Source organism: Salmo salar, chromosome ssa07 (assembly GCF_905237065.1).
Source record: "Salmo salar chromosome ssa07, Ssal_v3.1, whole genome shotgun sequence".
In the NCBI taxonomy this organism is placed as follows: Eukaryota; Metazoa; Chordata; class Actinopteri; order Salmoniformes; family Salmonidae; genus Salmo; species Salmo salar.
The window spans coordinates 43,067,745-43,089,179 of NC_059448.1; the positions used below are offsets into that span (position 1 = coordinate 43,067,745).

Below are 21,435 nucleotides of genomic sequence, written 5' to 3' on the forward strand. Positions count from 1 at the left end.
CTTGGCAGATTAAACTGAAGCTGGATCAGAACGGCGCCCCCGTGGAGTTGAAGGAGCAACTGCAGCATGTGAAGAGCCTGTTTGACAGCCTCAAGAGCTGTTCCTGGAACTGAGCTCACTCCCTCCCTCTCGACATGCTGAATGCCAGAAAGCTACTCTAAGTACCGATGCCCACCCCGCTTTGTGATTCAAAGACGGAATATGTCAGGAGACTACATAGGGATTTACAACAAGAAAAAAAAAAGGGGGGGGAAAAAACTAAAATAGGGAGGCTTTTCAGATTACTGGGATGAACCAAATGATTGCAGGAATTAGCAGGTCACATTCCAGCCAGACATTTACCCAGAAGCAGGGAATATACTCTTATTCTGAAGCTGGGACTTTTGTTTCCTCAACCGAAACTGAAAGAGTTCAGCGCTTCTAGTGGCTCACAACACCAAAAAATATGTACACAACCTCAGTAAAGCATAAACATTTATTTGTATGAATTGCAAATACAAAAACACATACATCTTGAAATAACATTACAAAAAAGTTGTATAAATGTTGTGCAGCTCTTTAGAGCCATGAAACCAACTTTTAACACATGCCTTTGGGACTATCACGCTTTTAAAGTGATGGCCTTAGTGTAAACATTTGATACAAATCTCACAACAGTCAATTAAAACTCTGAGGAAGTCATTGGTTGGCCATTGAAATCATTATTTACATAGGCATCAACAGCAAAGGCATGGAAGGACTAGAGTACCGTTACTCACCAAGGAATGTAAACATTGAATCCATGTAGTTCTCTTTTCATTTGACATGTTTTGTGCCAATAAAATCAAACTTTTTCACTAAATATTTGAGATCTCACTGATTAAATTAGAATATTACCAAACATCACTTTTAGGGTGTAATAAATCCTACGGTGAAGGTCATGCTCACTCTCAGAGAGGAGAGGTCAGAGTTCAGGGAGAGAGTCGTGCAGGCCAGAGCCCCTGTTCCTGTCCATGGGAGGCCCCAGTTCCTCCATCTGCTGCTGCTGAGTACAGGCTAACTCCTCCAGCCTCCGACGTAGCAGTGATAACTCTCTCTGGTGCTGCTCCTCCTGAGAGAGAGAGAGAGGATGAGAAGGGACAGAAAGGGATGGAGGAGTGACCTCTACCATGTTGCTAACACCTATCAAATCAAAGTTTATTTGTCACGTACACAGATGTAACCGCAGGTTCAGCGAAATGCTTGTGTTTCTAGCTCTAACTGTGCAGTAATACACACACAATCCAGAAAAATTGCCAAAAATAAGCCATGACTAAAAGTATATATAGTGTTTTACTCACTTTGTTTAAACATTAAAGTGAACATAATCATTTAACACTGGTAACTAAGAGCCAATTTAGGCTTGACCCGAAAATGTGGTCGGAAGCGCCGTATGGATGGTGTGACGAAATTGCGGAGCCCCCAGTGGGCAGATTGAGATCCGTACCACATCGCCGTGCGCCTTTCAAATGTAACAATGCAGAGGGCTCCCTATAGCTCCACATTGACATGATTGGTTCACGGTAGGTGAGGGCGGGAGGTCCTGTATAAACAAACTCACTTCCTTCACAAAAGCCATATCACCGAAATGCTGCACGGCCAACGCAGACGTCGGAATGACCATGCAGAATGACCATGCAGCACTAGCGGAGGCCGGCTAGTGACTGAGCTTCAGGGCAGGGTACTGGGCGGAGGCCGGCTAGTGATAGTGACTGAGCTTCAGGGCAGGGTACTGGGCGGAGGCCGGCTAGTGACTGAGCTTCAGGGCAGAGTACTGGGCGGAGGCCGGCTAGTGACTGAGCTTCAGGGCAGGGTACTGGGCGGAGGCCGGCTAGTGATAGTGACTGAGCTTCAGGGCAGAGTACTGGGCGGAGGCCGGCTAGTGATAGTGACTGAGCTTCAGGGCAGGGTACTGGGCGGAGGCCGGCTAGTGATAGTGACTGAGCTTCAGGGCAGGGTACTGGGCGGAGGCCGGCTAGTGACTGAGCTTCAGGGCAGGGTACTGGGCGGAGGCCGGCTAGTGACTGAGCTTCAGGGCAGGGTACTGGGCGGAGGCCGGCTAGTGATAGTGACTGAGCTTCAGGGCAGGGTACTGGGCGGAGGCCGGCTAGTGATAGTGACTGAGCTTCAGGGCAGAGTACTGGGCGGAGGCCGGCTAGTGACTGAGCTTCAGGGCAGGGTACTGGGCGGAGGCCGGCTAGTGATAGTGACTGAGCTTCAGGGCAGGGTACTGGGCGGAGGCCGGCTAGTGATAGTGACTGAGCTTCAGGGCAGAGTACTGGGCGGAGGCCGGCTAGTGACTGAGCTTCAGGGCAGGGTACTGGGCGGAGGCCGGCTAGTGATAGTGACTGAGCTTCAGGGCAGAGTACTGGGCGGAGGCCGGCTAGTGACTGAGCTTCAGGGCAGGGTACTGGGCGGAGGCCGGCTAGTGATAGTGACTGAGCTTCAGGGCAGGGTACTGGGCGGAGGCCGGCTAGTGACTGAGCTTCAGGGCAGGGTACTGGGCGGAGGCCGGCTAGTGACTGAGCTTCAGGGCAGGGTACTGGGCGGAGGCCGGCTAGTGGTGACTGAGCTTCAGGGCAGGGTACTGGGCGGAGGCCGGCTAGTGACTGAGCTTCAGGGCAGAGTACTGGGCGGAGGCCGGCTAGTGATACTGAGCTTCAGGGCAGGGTACTGGGCGGAGGCCGGCTAGTGATAGTGACTGAGCTTCAGGGCAGGGTACTGGGCGGAGGCCGGCTAGTCTATGACTGAGCTTCAGGGCAGGGTACTGGGCGGAGGCCGGCTAGTGATAGTGACTGAGCTTCAGGGCAGGGTACTGGGCGGAGGCCGGCTAGTGATTCTGAGCTTCAGGGCAGGGTACTGGGCGGAGGCCGGCTAGTGTGACTGAGCTTCAGGGCAGAGTACTGGGCGGAGGCCGGCTAGTGATACTGAGCTTCAGGGCAGGGTACTGGGCGGAGGCCGGCTAGTGACTGAGCTTCAGGGCAGGGTACTGGGCGGAGGCCGGCTAGTGAGCTGAGCTTCAGGGCAGAGTACTGGGCGGAGGCCGGCTAGTGACTGAGCTTCAGGGCAGGGTACTGGGCGGAGGCCGGCTAGTGACTGAGCTTCAGGGCAGGGTACTGGGCGGAGGCCGGCTAGTGACTGAGCTTCAGGGCAGGGTACTGGGCGGAGGCCGGCTAGTGACTGAGCTTCAGGGCAGGGTACTGGGCGGAGGCCGGCTAGTGACTGAGCTTCAGGGCAGGGTACTGGGCGGAGGCCGGCTAGTGACTGAGCTTCAGGGCAGGGTACTGGGCGGAGGCCGGCTAGTGACTGAGCTTCAGGGCAGGGTACTGGGCGGAGGCCGGCTAGTGACTGAGCTTCAGGGCATGGTACTGGGCGGAGGCCGGCTAGTGACTGAGCTTCAGGGCAGGGTACTGGGCGGAGGCCGGCTAGTGACTGAGCTTCAGGGCAGGGTACTGGGCGGAGGCCGGCTAGTGATAGTGACTGAGCTTCAGGGCAGAGTACTGGGCGGAGGCCGGCTAGTGACTGAGCTTCAGGGCAGAGTACTGGGCGGAGGCCGGCTAGTGATAGTGACTGAGCTTCAGGGCAGGGTACTGGGCGGAGGCCGGCTAGTGATAGTGACTGAGCTTCAGGGCAGGGTACTGGGCGGAGGCCGGCTAGTGACTGAGCTTCAGGGCAGGGTACTGGGCGGAGGCCGGCTAGTGATAGTGACTGAGCTTCAGGGCAAGGTACTGGGCGGAGGCCGGCTAGTGACTGAGCTTCAGGGCAGGGTACTGGGCGGAGGCCGGCTAGTGATAGTGACTGAGCTTCAGGGCAGAGTACTGGGCGGAGGCCGGCTAGTGACTGAGCTTCAGGGCACGGTACTGGGCGGAGGCCGGCTAGTGATAGTGACTGAGCTTCAGGGCAGAGTACTGGGCGGAGGCCGGCTAGTGACTGAGCTTCAGGGCAGGGTACTGGGCGGAGGCCGGCTAGTGATAGTGACTGAGCTTCAGGGCAGAGTACTGGGCGGAGGCCGGCTAGTGACTGAGCTTCAGGGCAGGGTACTGGGCGGAGGCCGGCTAGTGATAGTGACTAAGCTTCAGGGCAGGGTATTGGGCGGAGGCCGGCTAGTGACTGAGCTTCAGGGCAGGGTACTGGGCGGAGGCCGGCTAGTGACTGAGCTTCAGGGCAGGGTACTGGGCGGAGGCCGGCTAGTGACTGAGCTTCAGGGCAGGGTACTGGGCGGAGGCCGGCTAGTGACTGAGCTTCAGGGCAGGGTACTGGGCGGAGGCCGGCTAGTGACTGAGCTTCAGGGCAGGGTACTGGGCGGAGGCCGGCTAGTGACTGAGCTTCAGGGCAGGGTACTGGGCGGAGGCCGGCTAGTGACTGAGCTTCAGGGCAGGGTACTGGGCGGAGGCCGGCTAGTGACTGAGCTTCAGGGCAGGGTACTGGGCGGAGGCCGGCTAGTGACTGAGCTTCAGGGCAGGGTACTGGGCGGAGGCCGGCTAGTGACTGAGCTTCAGGGCATGGTACTGGGCGGAGGCCGGCTAGTGAACTGAGCTTCAGGGCAGAGTACTGGGCGGAGGCCGGCTAGTGATAGTGACTGAGCTTCAGGGCAGAGTACTGGGCGGAGGCCGGCTAGTGATAGTGACTGAGCTTCAGGGCAGGGTACTGGGCGGAGGCCGGCTAGTGATAGTGACTGAGCTTCAGGGCAGGGTACTGGGCGGAGGCCGGCTAGTGACTGAGCTTCAGGGCAGGGTACTGGGCGGAGGCCGGCTAGTGATAGTGACTGAGCTTCAGGGCAAGGTACTGGGCGGAGGCCGGCTAGTGACTGAGCTTCAGGGCAGGGTACTGGGCGGAGGCCGGCTAGTGATAGTGACTGAGCTTCAGGGCAGGGTACTGGGCGGAGGCCGGCTAGTGATAGTGACTGAGCTTCAGGGCAGAGTACTGGGCGGAGGCCGGCTAGTGAAGTCTGAGCTTCAGGGCAGGGTACTGGGCGGAGGCCGGCTAGTGACTGAGCTTCAGGGCAGGGTACTGGGCGGAGGCCGGCTAGTGATGTGACTAAGCTTCAGGGCAGAGTACTGGGCGGAGGCCGGCTAGTGACTGAGCTTCAGGGCAGGGTACTGGGCGGAGGCCGGCTAGTGACTGAGCTTCAGGGCAGGGTACTGGGCGGAGGCCGGCTAGTGACTGAGCTTCAGGGCAGGGTACTGGGCGGAGGCCGGCTAGTGACTGAGCTTCAGGGCAGGGTACTGGGCGGAGGCCGGCTAGTGACTGAGCTTCAGGGCAGGGTACTGGGCGGAGGCCGGCTAGTGACTGAGCTTCAGGGCAGGGTACTGGGCGGAGGCCGGCTAGTGACTGAGCTTCAGGGCAGGGTACTGGGCGGAGGCCGGCTAGTGACTGAGCTTCAGGGCAGGGTACTGGGCGGAGGCCGGCTAGTGACTGAGCTTCAGGGCAGGGTACTGGGCGGAGGCCGGCTAGTGACTGAGCTTCAGGGCAGGGTACTGGGCGGAGGCCGGCTAGTGACTGAGCTTCAGGGCAGGGTACTGGGCGGAGGCCGGCTAGTGATAGTGACTGAGCTTCAGGGCAGGGTACTGGGCGGAGGCCGGCTAGTGATAGTGACTGAGCTTCAGGGCAGGGTACTGGGCGGAGGCCGGCTAGTGATAGTGACTGAGCTTCAGGGCAGGGTACTGGGCGGAGGCCGGCTAGTGACTGAGCTTCAGGGCAGGGTACTGGGCGGAGGCCGGCTAGTGATAGTGACTGAGCTTCAGGGCAAGGTACTGGGCGGAGGCCGGCTAGTGACTGAGATTCAGGGCAGGGTACTGGGCGGAGGCCGGCTAGTGATAGTGACTGAGCTTCAGGGCAGAGTACTGGGCGGAGGCCGGCTAGTGACTGAGCTTCAGGGCAGGGTACTGGGCGGAGGCCGGCTAGTGATAGTGACTGAGCTTCAGGGCAGAGTACTGGGCGGAGGCCGGCTAGTGACTGAGCTTCAGGGCAGGGTACTGGGCGGAGGCCGGCTAGTGATAGTGCCTGAGCTTCAGGGCAGGGTACTGGGCGGAGGCCGGCTAGTGATAGTGACTGAGCTTCAGGGCAGGGTACTGGGCGGAGGCCGGCTAGTGATAGTGACTGAGCTTCAGGGCAGAGTACTGGGCGGAGGCCGGCTAGTGACTGAGCTTCAGGGCAGAGTACTGGGCGGAGGCCGGCTAGTGACTGAGCTTCAGGGCAGGGTACTGGGCGGAGGCCGGCTAGTGACTGAGCTTCAGGGCAGGGTACTGGGCGGAGGCCAGCTAGTGACTGAGCTTCAGGGCAGGGTACTGGGCGGAGGCCGGCTAGTGACTGAGCTTCAGGGCAGGGTACTGGGCGGAGGCCGGCTAGTGACTGAGCTTCAGGGCAGGGTACTGGGCGGAGGCCGGCTAGTGACTGAGCTTCAGGGCAGGGTACTGGGCGGAGGCCGGCTAGTGACTGAGCTTCAGGGCAGGGTACTGGGCGGAGGCCGGCTAGTGACTGAGCTTCAGGGCAGGGTACTGGGCGGAGGCCGGCTAGTGACTGAGCTTCAGGGCATGGTACTGGGCGGAGGCCGGCTAGTGACTGAGCTTCAGGGCAGGGTACTGGGCGGAGGCCGGCTAGTGACTGAGCTTCAGGGCAGGGTACTGGGCGGAGGCCGGCTAGTGATAGTGACTGAGCTTCAGGGCAGAGTACTGGGCGGAGGCCGGCTAGTGACTGAGCTTCAGGGCAGAGTACTGGGCGGAGGCCGGCTAGTGATAGTGACTGAGCTTCAGGGCAAGGTACTGGGCGGAGGCCGGCTAGTGACTGAGCTTCAGGGCAGGGTACTGGGCGGAGGCCGGCTAGTGATAGTGACTGAGCTTCAGGGCAGAGTACTGGGCGGAGGCCGGCTAGTGACTGAGCTTCAGGGCAGGGTACTGGGCGGAGGCCGGCTAGTGATAGTGACTGAGCTTCAGGGCAAGGTACTGGGCGGAGGCCGGCTAGTGACTGAGCTTCAGGGCAGGGTACTGGGCGGAGGCCGGCTAGTGATAGTGACTGAGCTTCAGGGCAGAGTACTGGGCGGAGGCCGGCTAGTGACTGAGCTTCAGGGCAGGGTACTGGGCGGAGGCCGGCTAGTGATAGTGACTGAGCTTCAGGGCAGAGTACTGGGCGGAGGCCGGCTAGTGACTGAGCTTCAGGGCAGGGTACTGGGCGGAGGCCGGCTAGTGATAGTGACTGAGCTTCAGGGCAGAGTACTGGGCGGAGGCCGGCTAGTGACTGAGCTTCAGGGCAGGGTACTGGGCGGAGGCCGGCTAGTGATAGTGACTAAGCTTCAGGGCAGAGTACTGGGCGGAGGCCGGCTAGTGACTGAGCTTCAGGGCAGGGTACTGGGCGGAGGCCGGCTAGTGACTGAGCTTCAGGGCAGGGTACTGGGCGGAGGCCGGCTAGTGACTGAGCTTCAGGGCAGGGTACTGGGCGGAGGCCGGCTAGTGATAGTGACTAAGCTTCAGGGCAGAGTATTGGGCGGAGGCCGGCTAGTGACTGAGCTTCAGGGCAGGGTACTGGGCGGAGGCCGGCTAGTGACTGAGCTTCAGGGCAGGGTACTGGGCGGAGGCCGGCTAGTGACTGAGCTTCAGGGCAGGGTACTGGGCGGAGGCCGGCTAGTGATAGTGACTAAGCTTCAGGGCAGGGTACTGGGCGGAGGCCGGCTAGTGACTGAGCTTCAGGGCAGGGTACTGGGCGGAGGCCGGCTAGTGACTGAGCTTCAGGGCAGGGTACTGGGCGGAGGCCGGCTAGTGACTGAGCTTCAGGGCAGGGTACTGGGCGGAGGCCGGCTAGTGACTGAGCTTCAGGGCAGGGTACTGGGCGGAGGCCGGCTAGTGACTGAGCTTCAGGGCAGGGTACTGGGCGGAGGCCGGCTAGTGACTGAGCTTCAGGGCAGGGTACTGGGCGGAGGCCGGCTAGTGACTGAGCTTCAGGGCAGGGTACTGGGCGGAGGCCGGCTAGTGATACTGAGCTTCAGGGCAGGGTACTGGGCGGAGGCCGGCTAGTGATAGTGCTGAGCTTCAGGGCAGGGTACTGGGCGGAGGCCGGCTAGTGATAGTGACTGAGCTTCAGGGCAGGGTACTGGGCGGAGGCCGGCTAGTGATAGTGACTGAGCTTCAGGGCAGGGTACTGGGCGGAGGCCGGCTAGTGACTGAGCTTCAGGGCAGGGTACTGGGCGGAGGCCGGCTAGTGATAGTGACTGAGCTTCAGGGCAAGGTACTGGGCGGAGGCCGGCTAGTGACTGAGCTTCAGGGCAGGGTACTGGGCGGAGGCCGGCTAGTGACTGAGCTTCAGGGCAGGGTACTGGGCGGAGGCCGGCTAGTGACTGAGCTTCAGGGCAGGGTACTGGGCGGAGGCCGGCTAGTGACTGAGCTTCAGGGCAGGGTACTGGGCGGAGGCCGGCTAGTGACTGAGCTTCAGGGCAGGGTACTGGGCGGAGGCCGGCTAGTGACTGAGCTTCAGGGCAGGGTACTGGGCGGAGGCCGGCTAGTGACTGAGCTTCAGGGCAGGGTACTGGGCGGAGGCCGGCTAGTGACTGAGCTTCAGGGCATGGTACTGGGCGGAGGCCGGCTAGTGACTGAGCTTCAGGGCAGGGTACTGGGCGGAGGCCGGCTAGTGACTGAGCTTCAGGGCAGGGTACTGGGCGGAGGCCGGCTAGTGATAACTGAGCTTCAGGGCAGAGTACTGGGCGGAGGCCGGCTAGTGACTGAGCTTCAGGGCAGGGTACTGGGCGGAGGCCGGCTAGTGAAGCTGAGCTTCAGGGCAGGGTACTGGGCGGAGGCCGGCTAGTGACTGAGCTTCAGGGCAGGGTACTGGGCGGAGGCCGGCTAGTGATAGTGACTGAGCTTCAGGGCAGAGTACTGGGCGGAGGCCGGCTAGTGACTGAGCTTCAGGGCAGGGTACTGGGCGGAGGCCGGCTAGTGATAGTGACTGAGCTTCAGGGCAAGGTACTGGGCGGAGGCCGGCTAGTGACTGAGCTTCAGGGCAGGGTACTGGGCGGAGGCCGGCTAGTGATAGTGACTGAGCTTCAGGGCAGAGTACTGGGCGGAGGCCGGCTAGTGACTGAGCTTCAGGGCAGGGTACTGGGCGGAGGCCGGCTAGTGATAGTGACTGAGCTTCAGGGCAGAGTACTGGGCGGAGGCCGGCTAGTGACTGAGCTTCAGGGCAGGGTACTGGGCGGAGGCCGGCTAGTGATGTGACTGAGCTTCAGGGCAGAGTACTGGGCGGAGGCCGGCTAGTGACTGAGCTTCAGGGCAGGGTACTGGGCGGAGGCCGGCTAGTGATAGTGACTAAGCTTCAGGGCAGAGTATTGGGCGGAGGCCGGCTAGTGACTGAGCTTCAGGGCAGGGTACTGGGCGGAGGCCGGCTAGTGACTGAGCTTCAGGGCAGGGTACTGGGCGGAGGCCGGCTAGTGACTGAGCTTCAGGGCAGGGTACTGGGCGGAGGCCGGCTAGTGATAGTGACTAAGCTTCAGGGCAGAGTATTGGGCGGAGGCCGGCTAGTGACTGAGCTTCAGGGCAGGGTACTGGGCGGAGGCCGGCTAGTGACTGAGCTTCAGGGCAGGGTACTGGGCGGAGGCCGGCTAGTGACTGAGCTTCAGGGCAGGGTACTGGGCGGAGGCCGGCTAGTGATCTGAGCTTCAGGGCAGGGTACTGGGCGGAGGCCGGCTAGTGACTGAGCTTCAGGGCAGGGTACTGGGCGGAGGCCGGCTAGTGACTGAGCTTCAGGGCAGGGTACTGGGCGGAGGCCGGCTAGTGACTGAGCTTCAGGGCAGGGTACTGGGCGGAGGCCGGCTAGTGACTGAGCTTCAGGGCAGGGTACTGGGCGGAGGCCGGCTAGTGACTGAGCTTCAGGGCAGGGTACTGGGCGGAGGCCGGCTAGTGACTGAGCTTCAGGGCAGGGTACTGGGCGGAGGCCGGCTAGTGACTGAGCTTCAGGGCAGGGTACTGGGCGGAGGCCGGCTAGTGACTGAGCTTCAGGGCAGGGTACTGGGCGGAGGCCGGCTAGTGACTGAGCTTCAGGGCAGGGTACTGGGCGGAGGCCGGCTAGTGACTGAGCTTCAGGGCAGGGTACTGGGCGGAGGCCGGCTAGTGACTGAGCTTCAGGGCAGGGTACTGGGCGGAGGCCGGCTAGTGACTGAGCTTCAGGGCAGGGTACTGGGCGGAGGCCGGCTAGTGACTGAGCTTCAGGGCAGGGTACTGGGCGGAGGCCGGCTAGTGATAGTGACTGAGCTTCAGGGCAGGGTACTGGGCGGAGGCCGGCTAGTGATAGTGACTGAGCTTCAGGGCAGGGTACTGGGCGGAGGCCGGCTAGTGATCTGAGCTTCAGGGCAGGGTACTGGGCGGAGGCCGGCTAGTGATAGTGACTGAGCTTCAGGGCAGGGTACTGGGCGGAGGCCGGCTAGTGAATGACTGAGCTTCAGGGCAGGGTACTGGGCGGAGGCCGGCTAGTGATAGTGACTGAGCTTCAGGGCAGAGTACTGGGCGGAGGCCGGCTAGTGACTGAGCTTCAGGGCAGGGTACTGGGCGGAGGCCGGCTAGTGAGACTGAGCTTCAGGGCAGGGTACTGGGCGGAGGCCGGCTAGTGACTGAGCTTCAGGGCAGGGTACTGGGCGGAGGCCGGCTAGTGACTGAGCTTCAGGGCAGGGTACTGGGCGGAGGCCGGCTAGTGACTGAGCTTCAGGGCAGGGTACTGGGCGGAGGCCGGCTAGTGACTGAGCTTCAGGGCAGGGTACTGGGCGGAGGCCGGCTAGTGACTGAGCTTCAGGGCAGGGTACTGGGCGGAGGCCGGCTAGTGACTGAGCTTCAGGGCAGGGTACTGGGCGGAGGCCGGCTAGTGACTGAGCTTCAGGGCAGGGTACTGGGCGGAGGCCGGCTAGTGACTGAGCTTCAGGGCAGGGTACTGGGCGGAGGCCGGCTAGTGACTGAGCTTCAGGGCAGGGTACTGGGCGGAGGCCGGCTAGTGATAGTGACTGAGCTTCAGGGCAGAGTACTGGGCGGAGGCCGGCTAGTGATGCTGAGCTTCAGGGCAGGGTACTGGGCGGAGGCCGGCTAGTGATAGTGACTGAGCTTCAGGGCAGGATACTGGGCGGAGGCCGGCTAGTGACTGAGCTTCAGGGCAGGGTACTGGGCGGAGGCCGCTCGCGATAGTGACTGAGCTTCAGGGCAAGGTACTGGGCGGAGGCCGGCTAGTGATAGTGACTGAGCTTCAGGGCAGAGTACTGGGCGGAGGCCGGCTAGTGACTGAGCTTCAGGGCAGGGTACTGGGCGGAGGCCGGCTAGTGATAGTGACTGAGCTTCAGGGCAGAGTACTGGGCGGAGGCCGGCTAGTGACTGAGCTTCAGGGCAGGGTACTGGGCGGAGGCCGGCTAGTGATAGTGACTGAGCTTCAGGGCAGAGTATTGGGCGGCGGGCGGCTAGTGACTGAGCTTCAGGGCAGGGTACTGGGCGGAGGCCGGCTAGTGACTGAGCTTCAGGGCAGGGTACTGGGCGGAGGCCGGCTAGTGACTGAGCTTCAGGGCAGGGTACTGGGCGGAGGCCGGCTAGTGACTGAGCTTCAGGGCAGGGTACTGGGCGGAGGCCGGCTAGTGACTGAGCTTCAGGGCAGGGTACTGGGCGGAGGCCGGCTAGTGACTGAGCTTCAGGGCAGGGTACTGGGCGGAGGCCGGCTAGTGACTGAGCTTCAGGGCAGGGTACTGGGCGGAGGCCGGCTAGTGACTGAGCTTCAGGGCAGGGTACTGGGCGGAGGCCGGCTAGTGACTGAGCTTCAGGGCAGGGTACTGGGCGGAGGCCGGCTAGTGACTGAGCTTCAGGGCAGGGTACTGGGCGGAGGCCGGCTAGTGACTGAGCTTCAGGGCAGGGTACTGGGCGGAGGCCGGCTAGTGACTGAGCTTCAGGGCAGGGTACTGGGCGGAGGCCGGCTAGTGACTGAGCTTCAGGGCAGGGTACTGGGCGGAGGCCGGCTAGTGATAGTCTGAGCTTCAGGGCAGGGTACTGGGCGGAGGCCGGCTAGTGATAGTGACTGAGCTTCAGGGCAGGGTACTGGGCGGAGGCCGGCTAGTGAACTGAGCTTCAGGGCAGGGTACTGGGCGGAGGCCGGCTAGTGATAGTGACTGAGCTTCAGGGCAGGGTACTGGGCGGAGGCCGGCTAGTGATAGTGACTGAGCTTCAGGGCAGGGTACTGGGCGGAGGCCGGCTAGTGACTGAGCTTCAGGGCAGGGTACTGGGCGGAGGCCGGCTAGTGACTGAGCTTCAGGGCAGGGTACTGGGCGGAGGCCGGCTAGTGACTGAGCTTCAGGGCAGGGTACTGGGCGGAGGCCGGCTAGTGACTGAGCTTCAGGGCAGGGTACTGGGCGGAGGCCGGCTAGTGACTGAGCTTCAGGGCAGGGTACTGGGCGGAGGCCGGCTAGTGATTCTGAGCTTCAGGGCAGGGTACTGGGCGGAGGCCGGCTAGTGACTGAAGCTTCAGGGCAGGGTACTGGGCGGAGGCCGGCTAGTGACTGAGCTTCAGGGCAGGGTACTGGGCGGAGGCCGGCTAGTGAGACTGAGCTTCAGGGCAGGGTACTGGGCGGAGGCCGGCTAGTGATGTGACTGAGCTTCAGGGCAGGGTACTGGGCGGAGGCCGGCTAGTGATAGTGACTGAGCTTCAGGGCAGGGTACTGGGCGGAGGCCGGCTAGTGATAACTGAGCTTCAGGGCAGAGTACTGGGCGGAGGCCGGCTAGTGACTGAGCTTCAGGGCAGGGTACTGGGCGGAGGCCGGCTAGTGACTGAGCTTCAGGGCAGGGTACTGGGCGGAGGCCGGCTAGTGATAGTGACTGAGCTTCAGGGCAGGGTACTGGGCGGAGGCCGGCTAGTGAGTACTGAGCTTCAGGGCAGGGTACTGGGCGGAGGCCGGCTAGTGATAGTGACTGAGCTTCAGGGCAGGGTACTGGGCGGAGGCCGGCTAGTGATAGTGCCTGAGCTTCAGGGCAGGGTACTGGGCGGAGGCCGGCTAGTGATAGTGACTGAGCTTCAGGGCAGAGTACTGGGCGGAGGCCGGCTAGTGACTGAGCTTCAGGGCAGAGTACTGGGCGGAGGCCGGCTAGTGACTGAGCTTCAGGGCAGGGTACTGGGCGGAGGCCGGCTAGTGATAGTGACTGAGCTTCAGGGCAGAGTACTGGGCGGAGGCCGGCTAGTGACTGAGCTTCAGGGCAGAGTACTGGGCGGAGGCCGGCTAGTGATAGTGACTGAGCTTCAGGGCAGAGTACTGGGCGGAGGCCGGCTAGTGACTGAGCTTCAGGGCAGAGTACTGGGCGGAGGCCGGCTAGTGAATACTGAGCTTCAGGGCAGAGTACTGGGCGGAGGCCGGCTAGTGAAGTACTGAGCTTCAGGGCAGAGTACTGGGCGGAGGCCGGCTAGTGATAGTCTGAGCTTCAGGGCAGGGTACTGGGCGGAGGCCGGCTAGTGATATCTGAGCTTCAGGGCAGAGTACTGGGCGGAGGCCGGCTAGTGACAGAGCTTCAGGGCAGGCTACTGGGCGGAGGCCGGCTAGTGATAGTGACTGAGCTTCAGGGCAGAGTACTGGGCGGAGGCCGGCTAGTGACTGAGCTTCAGGGCAGAGTACTGGGCGGAGGCCGGCTAGTGATAGTGACTGAGCTTCAGGGCAGGGTACTGGGCGGAGGCCGGCTAGTGATAGTGACTGAGCTTCAGGGCAGGGTACTGGGCGGAGGCCGGCTAGTGATAGTGACTGAGCTTCAGGGCAGGGTACTGGGCGGAGGCCGGCTAGTGATAGTGACTGAGCTTCAGGGCAGAGTACTGGGCGGAGGCCGGCTAGTGATTACTATTTAACAGTCTGATGCCCTGGAGACAGAAGCTGTTTCTCAGTCGCTCTGTCCCAGCTTTGATGCACCTGTACCATCTCCACCTTCTAGATGTTACAAGGGTGAACAGGCCATGGCTCTGGTGGCTGAGGTCCATGACCTTCTTGGCCTTCCTGTGACACTGGGTGCTGTAGATGTCCTGGAGGGCAGGCAGTGTGCCCCCGGTGATGCGTTGGGCTGACTGCGCCACCCTTGCGGACGGTGCGATTGCCATACCAGGCAGTGAAACAGCCTGACAGGATGCTCTCACCTAGCTAGGACCAGACCCCCCCACCCCTGTCCACATAATCTTATCCATCATGATCTGAAAGTAAAACTGATCCTAGATCTGCACTCCTACTCCGAGACTCTTTATGGAGACTGTCCCTGATCTGTGAACACCAGTGATGAGGTATATGAGAAGGTACCCGGCTTCAGTGTACTCACATGAAGACTAGGCCCCTCAGACCCGGGTACGAGGACAGGGCCAAGTCCTGTGCCGGTGGTGGAGGTCATGAGGGCGGGGCCTGTGGCAGAGGTCACCTGGTTGCCCAATAGGAGGCGTCGGAACTCGCTGTGTCGGCGCTGCAGCTCCTTCAGTCGTCTGTTAAGGAGGGCATGCTCCTCGGTGTAGGAAGGACGCCTGGGGAGGAACACACACACACACACTGGTCTTAAAACACACACAGTCATTAACATACACTAAGAAAATATACATACGTCTTGGCTGAGCTGGTCTGTAGCTCCAGCTCTGCCATCTTAGCCTCCAGTAGCTGGATCCTGTCCTGGTATCTCTTCTCCTTGTTCTCCGTCATGTTTTTCCTCTGGGACAGAGAGACATCAGAAAAAAGAAGTCAGAGGAGCAAAGGAGGAAGGGAAGAGAGGTAAAGATGGCGTTGAAAGGAAGATAGAAGAGGCAGGTACCTTTTTCTGTGCCAGCGCGGCCCTCTGAAGTTTCTCCTTGGCCTGGCCGTACTTCTCCTGCAGCTCTGCATCCCTCTCCTGCAGTTTGTGTTTCTCACCTAACCACTCCACACGACGCTCCTCCACCAATCTGCAGAGAAAGGGAAGAGAACAAAGAAATAGGAGAGAGGGAGAAAGAGGAAGGTTAGAATAGAAACCACTTGATGGTTCCAACAGTTCCATTCCTCCTCATAGCATATCTATACAGTATACAGACCACAGTATAAAGGCGATGCAGTGTACCTCTCCGCTTCGTGTTGGGTCCTCTCAGCTTGTGAGCGGGCGCTCCTCAGGTCCTCCCGGGCCCTCTCCAGGGTGTCCCTCAGACGCTGGTTGGACTCCAGAAGCTCAGCCTCGGAGTGGGACAACGTACCCAGCTGCAACCCCAGCTCCTGGTTCTGCTGTGAGAGGGAGGGACAGATACGCGGTCAACTCAATGTTGTTTGGACATTAACATATGGCATTTACATCAGCCAATCAATGTTGAAAGGGCAATACAAACTGAATGTCAGTCAGGGGCTGAGCTTTAGTACCTGTCTCAGATCAGTATTATCTGTCTTCTGTCTCTCCAGTTCCTCCAGCTGAGAGCCCTGCTGCTGCAGTTTAGTCCTGACACGCGCAACACACACCGGGTCATTAACACACACACACACACACGTACGTATGTGAAATATATTAGTAATGCACACTATGCACGGGTAAAGCAACACCCCTCTTACTAACCTGAGGATCTGCAATTCCTTACGGGCAGACTCCTCCCCCAGCTGGGCGCCACGGAGACGCTCCTCCCACTCCTCTTTCTGGGTGTGGCCAGCAGCATCCTGTAGCGCCTTCTGCTGCTCCAGCTCAGCCAGACGATCCTCCAGCACCAACCTGAACACACACACACACACACACACATTATATACACACGCACACCAGTGGAGGCTGCCGAGGGGAGGACTGCTCATAAAATGGCTGGAACGGAGCAAATGGAATGGCATCAAACGAAGGGAAACCATGTGTTTTATACCATTCCAATAATTCCGCACCAGCCATTACCACGAGCCCACCCTCCCCTATTAAGGTGACACACACATTATATACACACACGATCGATGTACACAATTTCAACAAAGTCATCTGAGACAGTGTGTATGTGAGACAGAGAGAGAGAGATGGATCCTAACTTCTCCTCGTGCACGGTGGCTGTTTTGTGGAACTCCTCCTCGCGAGCAGCCTGCACCCGCCGGACGAGTTCCCTCTCCCTCTCAGCCAGCACCTCCTTCTGTCTCTCCACCGTCCCCTTCAACACCTCCACATCAGACTGCATACCTGACAGATAGCCAGAGAACAAAGGAAGGAAGGGAGAGAGAGAGAGAGAGAGAGAGAGAGAGAGAGAGAAAGTTGAAGGAGATGAAAGGAGACAGGAAGGAAAGAGCTAAGTTTGCAGACTAAAATGAGAGTGATGTACAGTACATGTATGATCAAAACACACAGAGGTTATTTGCCGAGTTACCTTCCATTTGGCCCTGTAGTGTGTCTCTCTCCCTCTCCACCTCCCCTCTCGACCTGGCACACTCCAGCTTCACATTGGCCACCTCCAGCTTGTGAGAGTGCCTCATGCTCTCCACCTGAGAGAAACAGAGAGACTAGCATGAGCACACAGCAACCTATTGACATAAGTGTTTATGGCGGGGACTGTAAGTCGCTCTGGATAAGAGCATCTGCTATGAGTAACAGCTGATGATCTCTGGGGTTAGAGGTTAAGGATCACATAGGTACTTACCTGGCTGGTGAGAGTGTTGACCTCTCTCTCAGCCTTGTGTAGTCTGCCGGTCAGCTGGGTGTTCTGCTCATGACTCAGCTGCAACTCGCTCCCCAGACGCTCCAGCTGCAGGCGCAGTGACTGCCTCTCTGCCTGAGAAACAATCAAATTGTTCATTACTCCAGAAATCAAAAAGAAGCACACACAGTAAAGTCATTCTACCCAAGTTTGGACTTCCTCCATCAACACATTTATTTCATCATCTAGCTTAAGTTTCATAGTGACAATAACAGTTCAAAAGAATGGACTGACAGAACACAAGTTTCTTACCTCCAGTAACTTGGCTGCAGCCTGGGATTCTGCGAACTGGCGGACCTGGATGCGCTGCACGTTCTCGGCTTGCTGGCCAGAGTTGTCCCTCTGGGCCCGCAGCTCAGCCACCTCAGCCTCCAGGCCCTTCAGACGCAGGTGGAGCTGGGCCTTCTCTCTCAGCAGAGACTCGACGCGTTTACCGTCTCTAGACGGGTCTGTGCCCTGATACTGGGCCATCAGCTCCTCTCTGTCCCGTTCCAGCCGTGATACCTGAACACACACAACATAATCAGACGAGCAACGTCTATACATACACGCAAAAGAATGTAGACACCCCTTCAAATTAGTGGAGTCGGCTGTTTCAGCCACACTAGTTGCTGACAGGTGTATAAAATCGAGCACACAGCCATGCAATCTCCATAGACAAACATTGGCAGTAGAATGGCCGTACTGAAGAGCTCAGTGACTTTCAACGTGGCACCATCATAGGATGCCACCTTTCCAACAAGTCAGTTCGTCAAATTTCTGCTCTGCTAGAGCTGCCCCGGTCGACCGTAAGTGCTGTTATTGTGAAGTGGAAACGTCTAGGACGAACAACGGCTCAGCCGCAAAGTGGCAGGTCACTCAAGTTAGAAGAAAAAGAAACGCACACCTATTTAGGCGAGGTGCTGGCTAGCGGAGTAGAAAACTTGAAAATAAGGGAGCCGCACACTCTAGGAGCTCAGATGCTAAAATGTAATATCCAACGTTTCGACAGCCAAGCTGTCTTCATCAGGGTATGATCACAAACACTGAGAGACGACTCGTTTATATAGTGTCAAGACACACAGGTGCCTGTAATCATGGCCAAGTGTGGCCTAATATCATTGGTTAATTCTCAAATATAAAAATGGCATACAAAGAACAGCATACAAAAAACAGATGGATATCATACAATCATAGATTCATTTTAGACTACACAAGCTTACCAACAATTACAATGGCAAAGTCACAATAATCACAAGAATGGCTTCAGATCAAAGTCTACATTGAGACCGAAGGGAGCAAGAGTCTTTAAATTAAAGATCCAGGCAGCCTCTCGTTTTAACAATAAATTGTCGAGGTCACCCCCTCTCGCAGGGAGGGTGACATGTTCAATGCCAATATAACGAAGAGACGAAATCGAGTGGTTTGCTTCCAAAAAGTGGGCTGCAAAAATGGGCTGTCGTCTTGCAGTGTTTGTGATCATACCCTGATGAAGACAGCTTGGCTGTCGAAACGTTGGATATTACATTTTTGCATCTGAGCTCCTAGAGTGTGCAGCTCTCCCTTATTTTCAAGATCACTCAAGTTCACAGAACGGTACCACTGAAGCGTGTAAACAAATGTCTGTCCTCGGTTGCAACACTCACTGCAGAGTTCAAACTGCCTCTGGAAGCATCGTCAGCACAAGAACTGTTTGTCTGGAGCTTCGTGATATGGGTTTCCATGGCCGAGCAGCCACACACAAGCCTAAAAACCACCATGCGCAATGCCAAGTGTCGGCTGGAGTGGTGTACAGCTCGCCACCATTGGACTCCGGCAGTGGAAACCGCTCTCTGAAGTGATTAATCACGCTTCACTATCTGGCAGTCCAACGGACTAACCTGGGTTTGGCAGATGCCATGAGAACGCTACCTGCCCGAATACATAGTACCAGCTGTAAAGTTTGGTGGAGGAGGAATAATGGTCTGGGGCTGTTTTTCAAGGTTTGGGCTAGGCACTTTAGTTCCATTGAAGGAAATATTAGCGCTACAGCGTACAATTCTAGATGATTCTGTGCTTCCAAATTTGTGGCAACAGATTGGGGAAGGCCCTTTCCAGTTTCAGAATGACAATGCCCCCGTGCACAAAGCGAGATCCATACAGAAATGGTTTGTCGAGTTCGGTGTGAAAGAACTTGACTGACCTGCAGAGCCCTGACCTCAACCCCATCAAACACCTTTGGGATGAATTGGAACGCAGACTGCGAGCCAGGCCTAATCGCCCAAATTCACTAATGCTCGTGGCTGAATGGAAGAAAGTCGCCGCAGCAATGTTCCAACATCTAGTGGAAACCATTCCCAGAAGAGTGGAGGCTGTTATAGTAGCAAAGGGGGGGGGGGGACCAACTCCATATTAATGCCCATGATTTTGGAAAGAGATGTTCAACCAGCAGGTGTCCACATACTTTTGGTCATGTAGTGTATATGGAAAGACAAACATACTGTATTAGACCTCACGTTAAAAATACTCTCTCACACGCACGGACGCACACACACCTCAGCATCAAAGCGGATCTTCTTCTCCTCCAGTAAGCGAGCGCTCTCCTCTCTCTGGTGGTCAAACTCAGACTTCAGGAAGGTGTAGTCGTACCGCAGCTTGTTATACTCCGACCTGTACTTCTCAGTCTCCTGCAAGGAACACAGAGATAAGAGGGCTTGTCATAATCAAGGAGGAGAAAGAAACAAAAGAGAGAAAGTTGAATTTGAATGGATGTACCATTTTCATTCTCAATGATCTGACAGTTCAAGTGTGATGGCCCACCCTTCCCTGCCCTCAAAAATGTTCAACGCTTAGTTCTCAAGCGGTTGCTATGGAGATAGCGGTTACAGCTGGGACAGTTGGAGAGCACAGTGGAACTAAAGTGTCAAAGCTATCAAAAGCAGCTGAAGCTGGATAGAAGCAGTACAAAGTATAAAAAACAGGAGCAGAGGCAGTCGGAGGTGGTTGAAAGCAGTCAGGAGCAGAGAACAGTAAATAGCATTAGAGAACAGAGAAGTGTCCCGGGCGCTCGAGGCTCACCTCCTCCAGTTTGTTGAAGCGCTCTCTGACAGGCCCCTCCATCTCCTGCTGCACCTGGGCCCTCAACAGCTCCAACCGCTGGGGGGTCAGCACCTTACAAAACAAACCGACTGCTGTACACACTGGCACAGAGACAGAGACACTGCCATATACAAAGGGGACACTACAGTAGTCACAGGTCGGTAGGTGTGTTTTCTATGGACTAGCTCCAGTACCTGTAGTCGTAGTTCCTCCAGCTCCCTGGTCTTGTCCAGCATCTCCCCTCGGAGTTCAGCCAGCAGCAGCTGCAGTTTCTCCTGGACGGTTTGCTTGTCACTGAGGAGACGCTTCAGCTCTCCCTGCCCCCGGGTAAACTCATCCTGCAGCCTGGGACAGACAACACGGTGAAGGAGATGTATACAAGCGTGAACACAACACACACACAAATGTTTTTTTTTTTTCCAGTATTATGGTATTACACACTCACACTTCTCCCGGCCTGTTACCTGGTATGTTCAGCCTTGAGAGTCCGGTAGTTGGTCTTGTGGTTCTCACATCTCATCCGCTCATCGATCAGCATCTTCTGCAGCTCCATGTCAGACCCCCCCAGCTTCACCGTCCCCCCAGGGTCCAGGCTTGGGAGCAGGGGGCCGGACTGAGCGAGGGCTGAGGGGTTCATCTCGCCCCTACTGGATGGATATATCGAGGGAGGAAGAGAGAATGAGGTTAGGGAAAGCGAGAGCTGTGGGTTGTTCCACTCCATCCCTTTTCAAATACATCATCCAATTAGTAAGAAAGATTGACATCAAAGCGAGATCCACTTCTTCCTCTCTACACAAAGGCTTTAGCTCAACGAAATTAATCACAAGACAGAACCAACTTCAAAGGGAAGAGACGTGCAGTGCTCTCCTCGGTTTGCAGGTCAGACATGGTAAAGACTGATGTTGTAAGGATGGTGTGATGAGTGGTTTGGGGCAAATTGCAGTTGTTACCATGGTAGCCCTAAATTCCCCAGCTATTTGTGCAAATGACAACCGCTCAGGTAACTACACAGCCTCAGTCTCAAGTGATTTCTCCACTTTCTGTTGTGGATACGCGTGGTCAAGGGAGGGATGATTATGCTTGATTGCAAACACTGCACTCGACATCTTGGCCTCATCTCAAGCACCCCACCCACCCTGGATAAATGTAGCTAGCTACTCAAAGAACAAAGACAGAATGTCAGACTCAGATGCAACAAATACAGGCAAGGCAATCCAGCCCAGCCAAGACAAACAGTCCCTTTACTGCACACTAAACAGTTCAGCTGACTGTCTTGCCCGGGCCATACGACGTTCACTAGCTACAGTACTTGATAGCATAACTGTGTTTGGCTGATCACTGTCGCACAAAAACAAAATAGCAAGGACACAGATCTCCAAGCGGTCATCAGTAGCTAGCCAGTCATTTAGAGTCAACTAGTGCCACTCTTACTACTCTTTTTGAAAGTGGCGCTTTAACTCCCGCCGTTCTAGCCAACGTACACTAGCTTGCTAACAACCGGTCACTGAACAATGTCAAATCAGTTATCAAGTTAACTGGCTAGCTCTTGGGCACAATTTAGAACGCTCCTTCCTAGAAGCTACCACTTTAGCGATAATAATATGCAGTTTTGATCGTTGCTTACCTCGAACTCGACTCCTTGACAGAACTAGCTAGCTTATCCTGCAGAGAACTACAGATTCGCATGGGATCATGGGAGATGTATCTTAACTCTACTTCAATTTTAACCCCATG

General features: G+C 57.5%; 2 protein-coding genes across 10 annotated transcripts in view; one reads left to right on the top strand and one right to left on the bottom strand.

Annotated features, from left to right (window-relative positions):
- LOC106609289 (plexin-C1) overlaps positions 1–837 on the top strand; it is a 34,514-nt gene extending 33,677 nt beyond the window's left edge. For all 7 annotated transcript variants that reach the window (XM_014207927.2, XM_014207928.2, XM_045722016.1 and 4 more), the window contains one exon: positions 9–837. In XM_014207927.2, the coding sequence (XP_014063402.1) occupies positions 9–113 (105 nt within the window). In that variant the 3' untranslated portion in view covers positions 114–837. The remainder of the gene's footprint in view (positions 1–8) is intronic.
- On the bottom strand, positions 458–21,406 carry LOC106609290 (centrosomal protein of 83 kDa). Of its 3 annotated transcripts, none has more exons than XM_014207931.2 (16): positions 21,326–21,406; positions 20,166–20,345; positions 19,896–20,046; positions 19,681–19,773; positions 19,158–19,289; positions 16,897–17,148; positions 16,588–16,719; positions 16,318–16,432; positions 15,989–16,133; positions 15,543–15,692; positions 15,353–15,428; positions 15,063–15,220; positions 14,781–14,910; positions 14,577–14,680; positions 14,304–14,499; positions 458–1,090 (listed from the first exon to the last, which is right to left on the bottom strand). In XM_014207931.2, the coding sequence occupies exons 1-16, from the start codon at positions 21,385–21,387 to the stop codon at positions 944–946; spliced, it is 2,223 nt and encodes a 740-aa protein (XP_014063406.1). In that variant the 5' UTR covers positions 21,388–21,406; the 3' UTR covers positions 458–943. The 3 variants fall into 3 exon arrangements, with proteins under 3 accessions (XP_014063406.1, XP_014063405.1, XP_014063407.1); XM_014207930.2 differs by having other exon boundaries at positions 20,166–20,348; XM_014207932.2 differs by lacking the exon at positions 21,326–21,406 and adding an exon at positions 20,540–20,717 and having other exon boundaries at positions 20,166–20,348.
- Between the last annotated feature and the right edge of the window lie 29 nt (positions 21,407–21,435).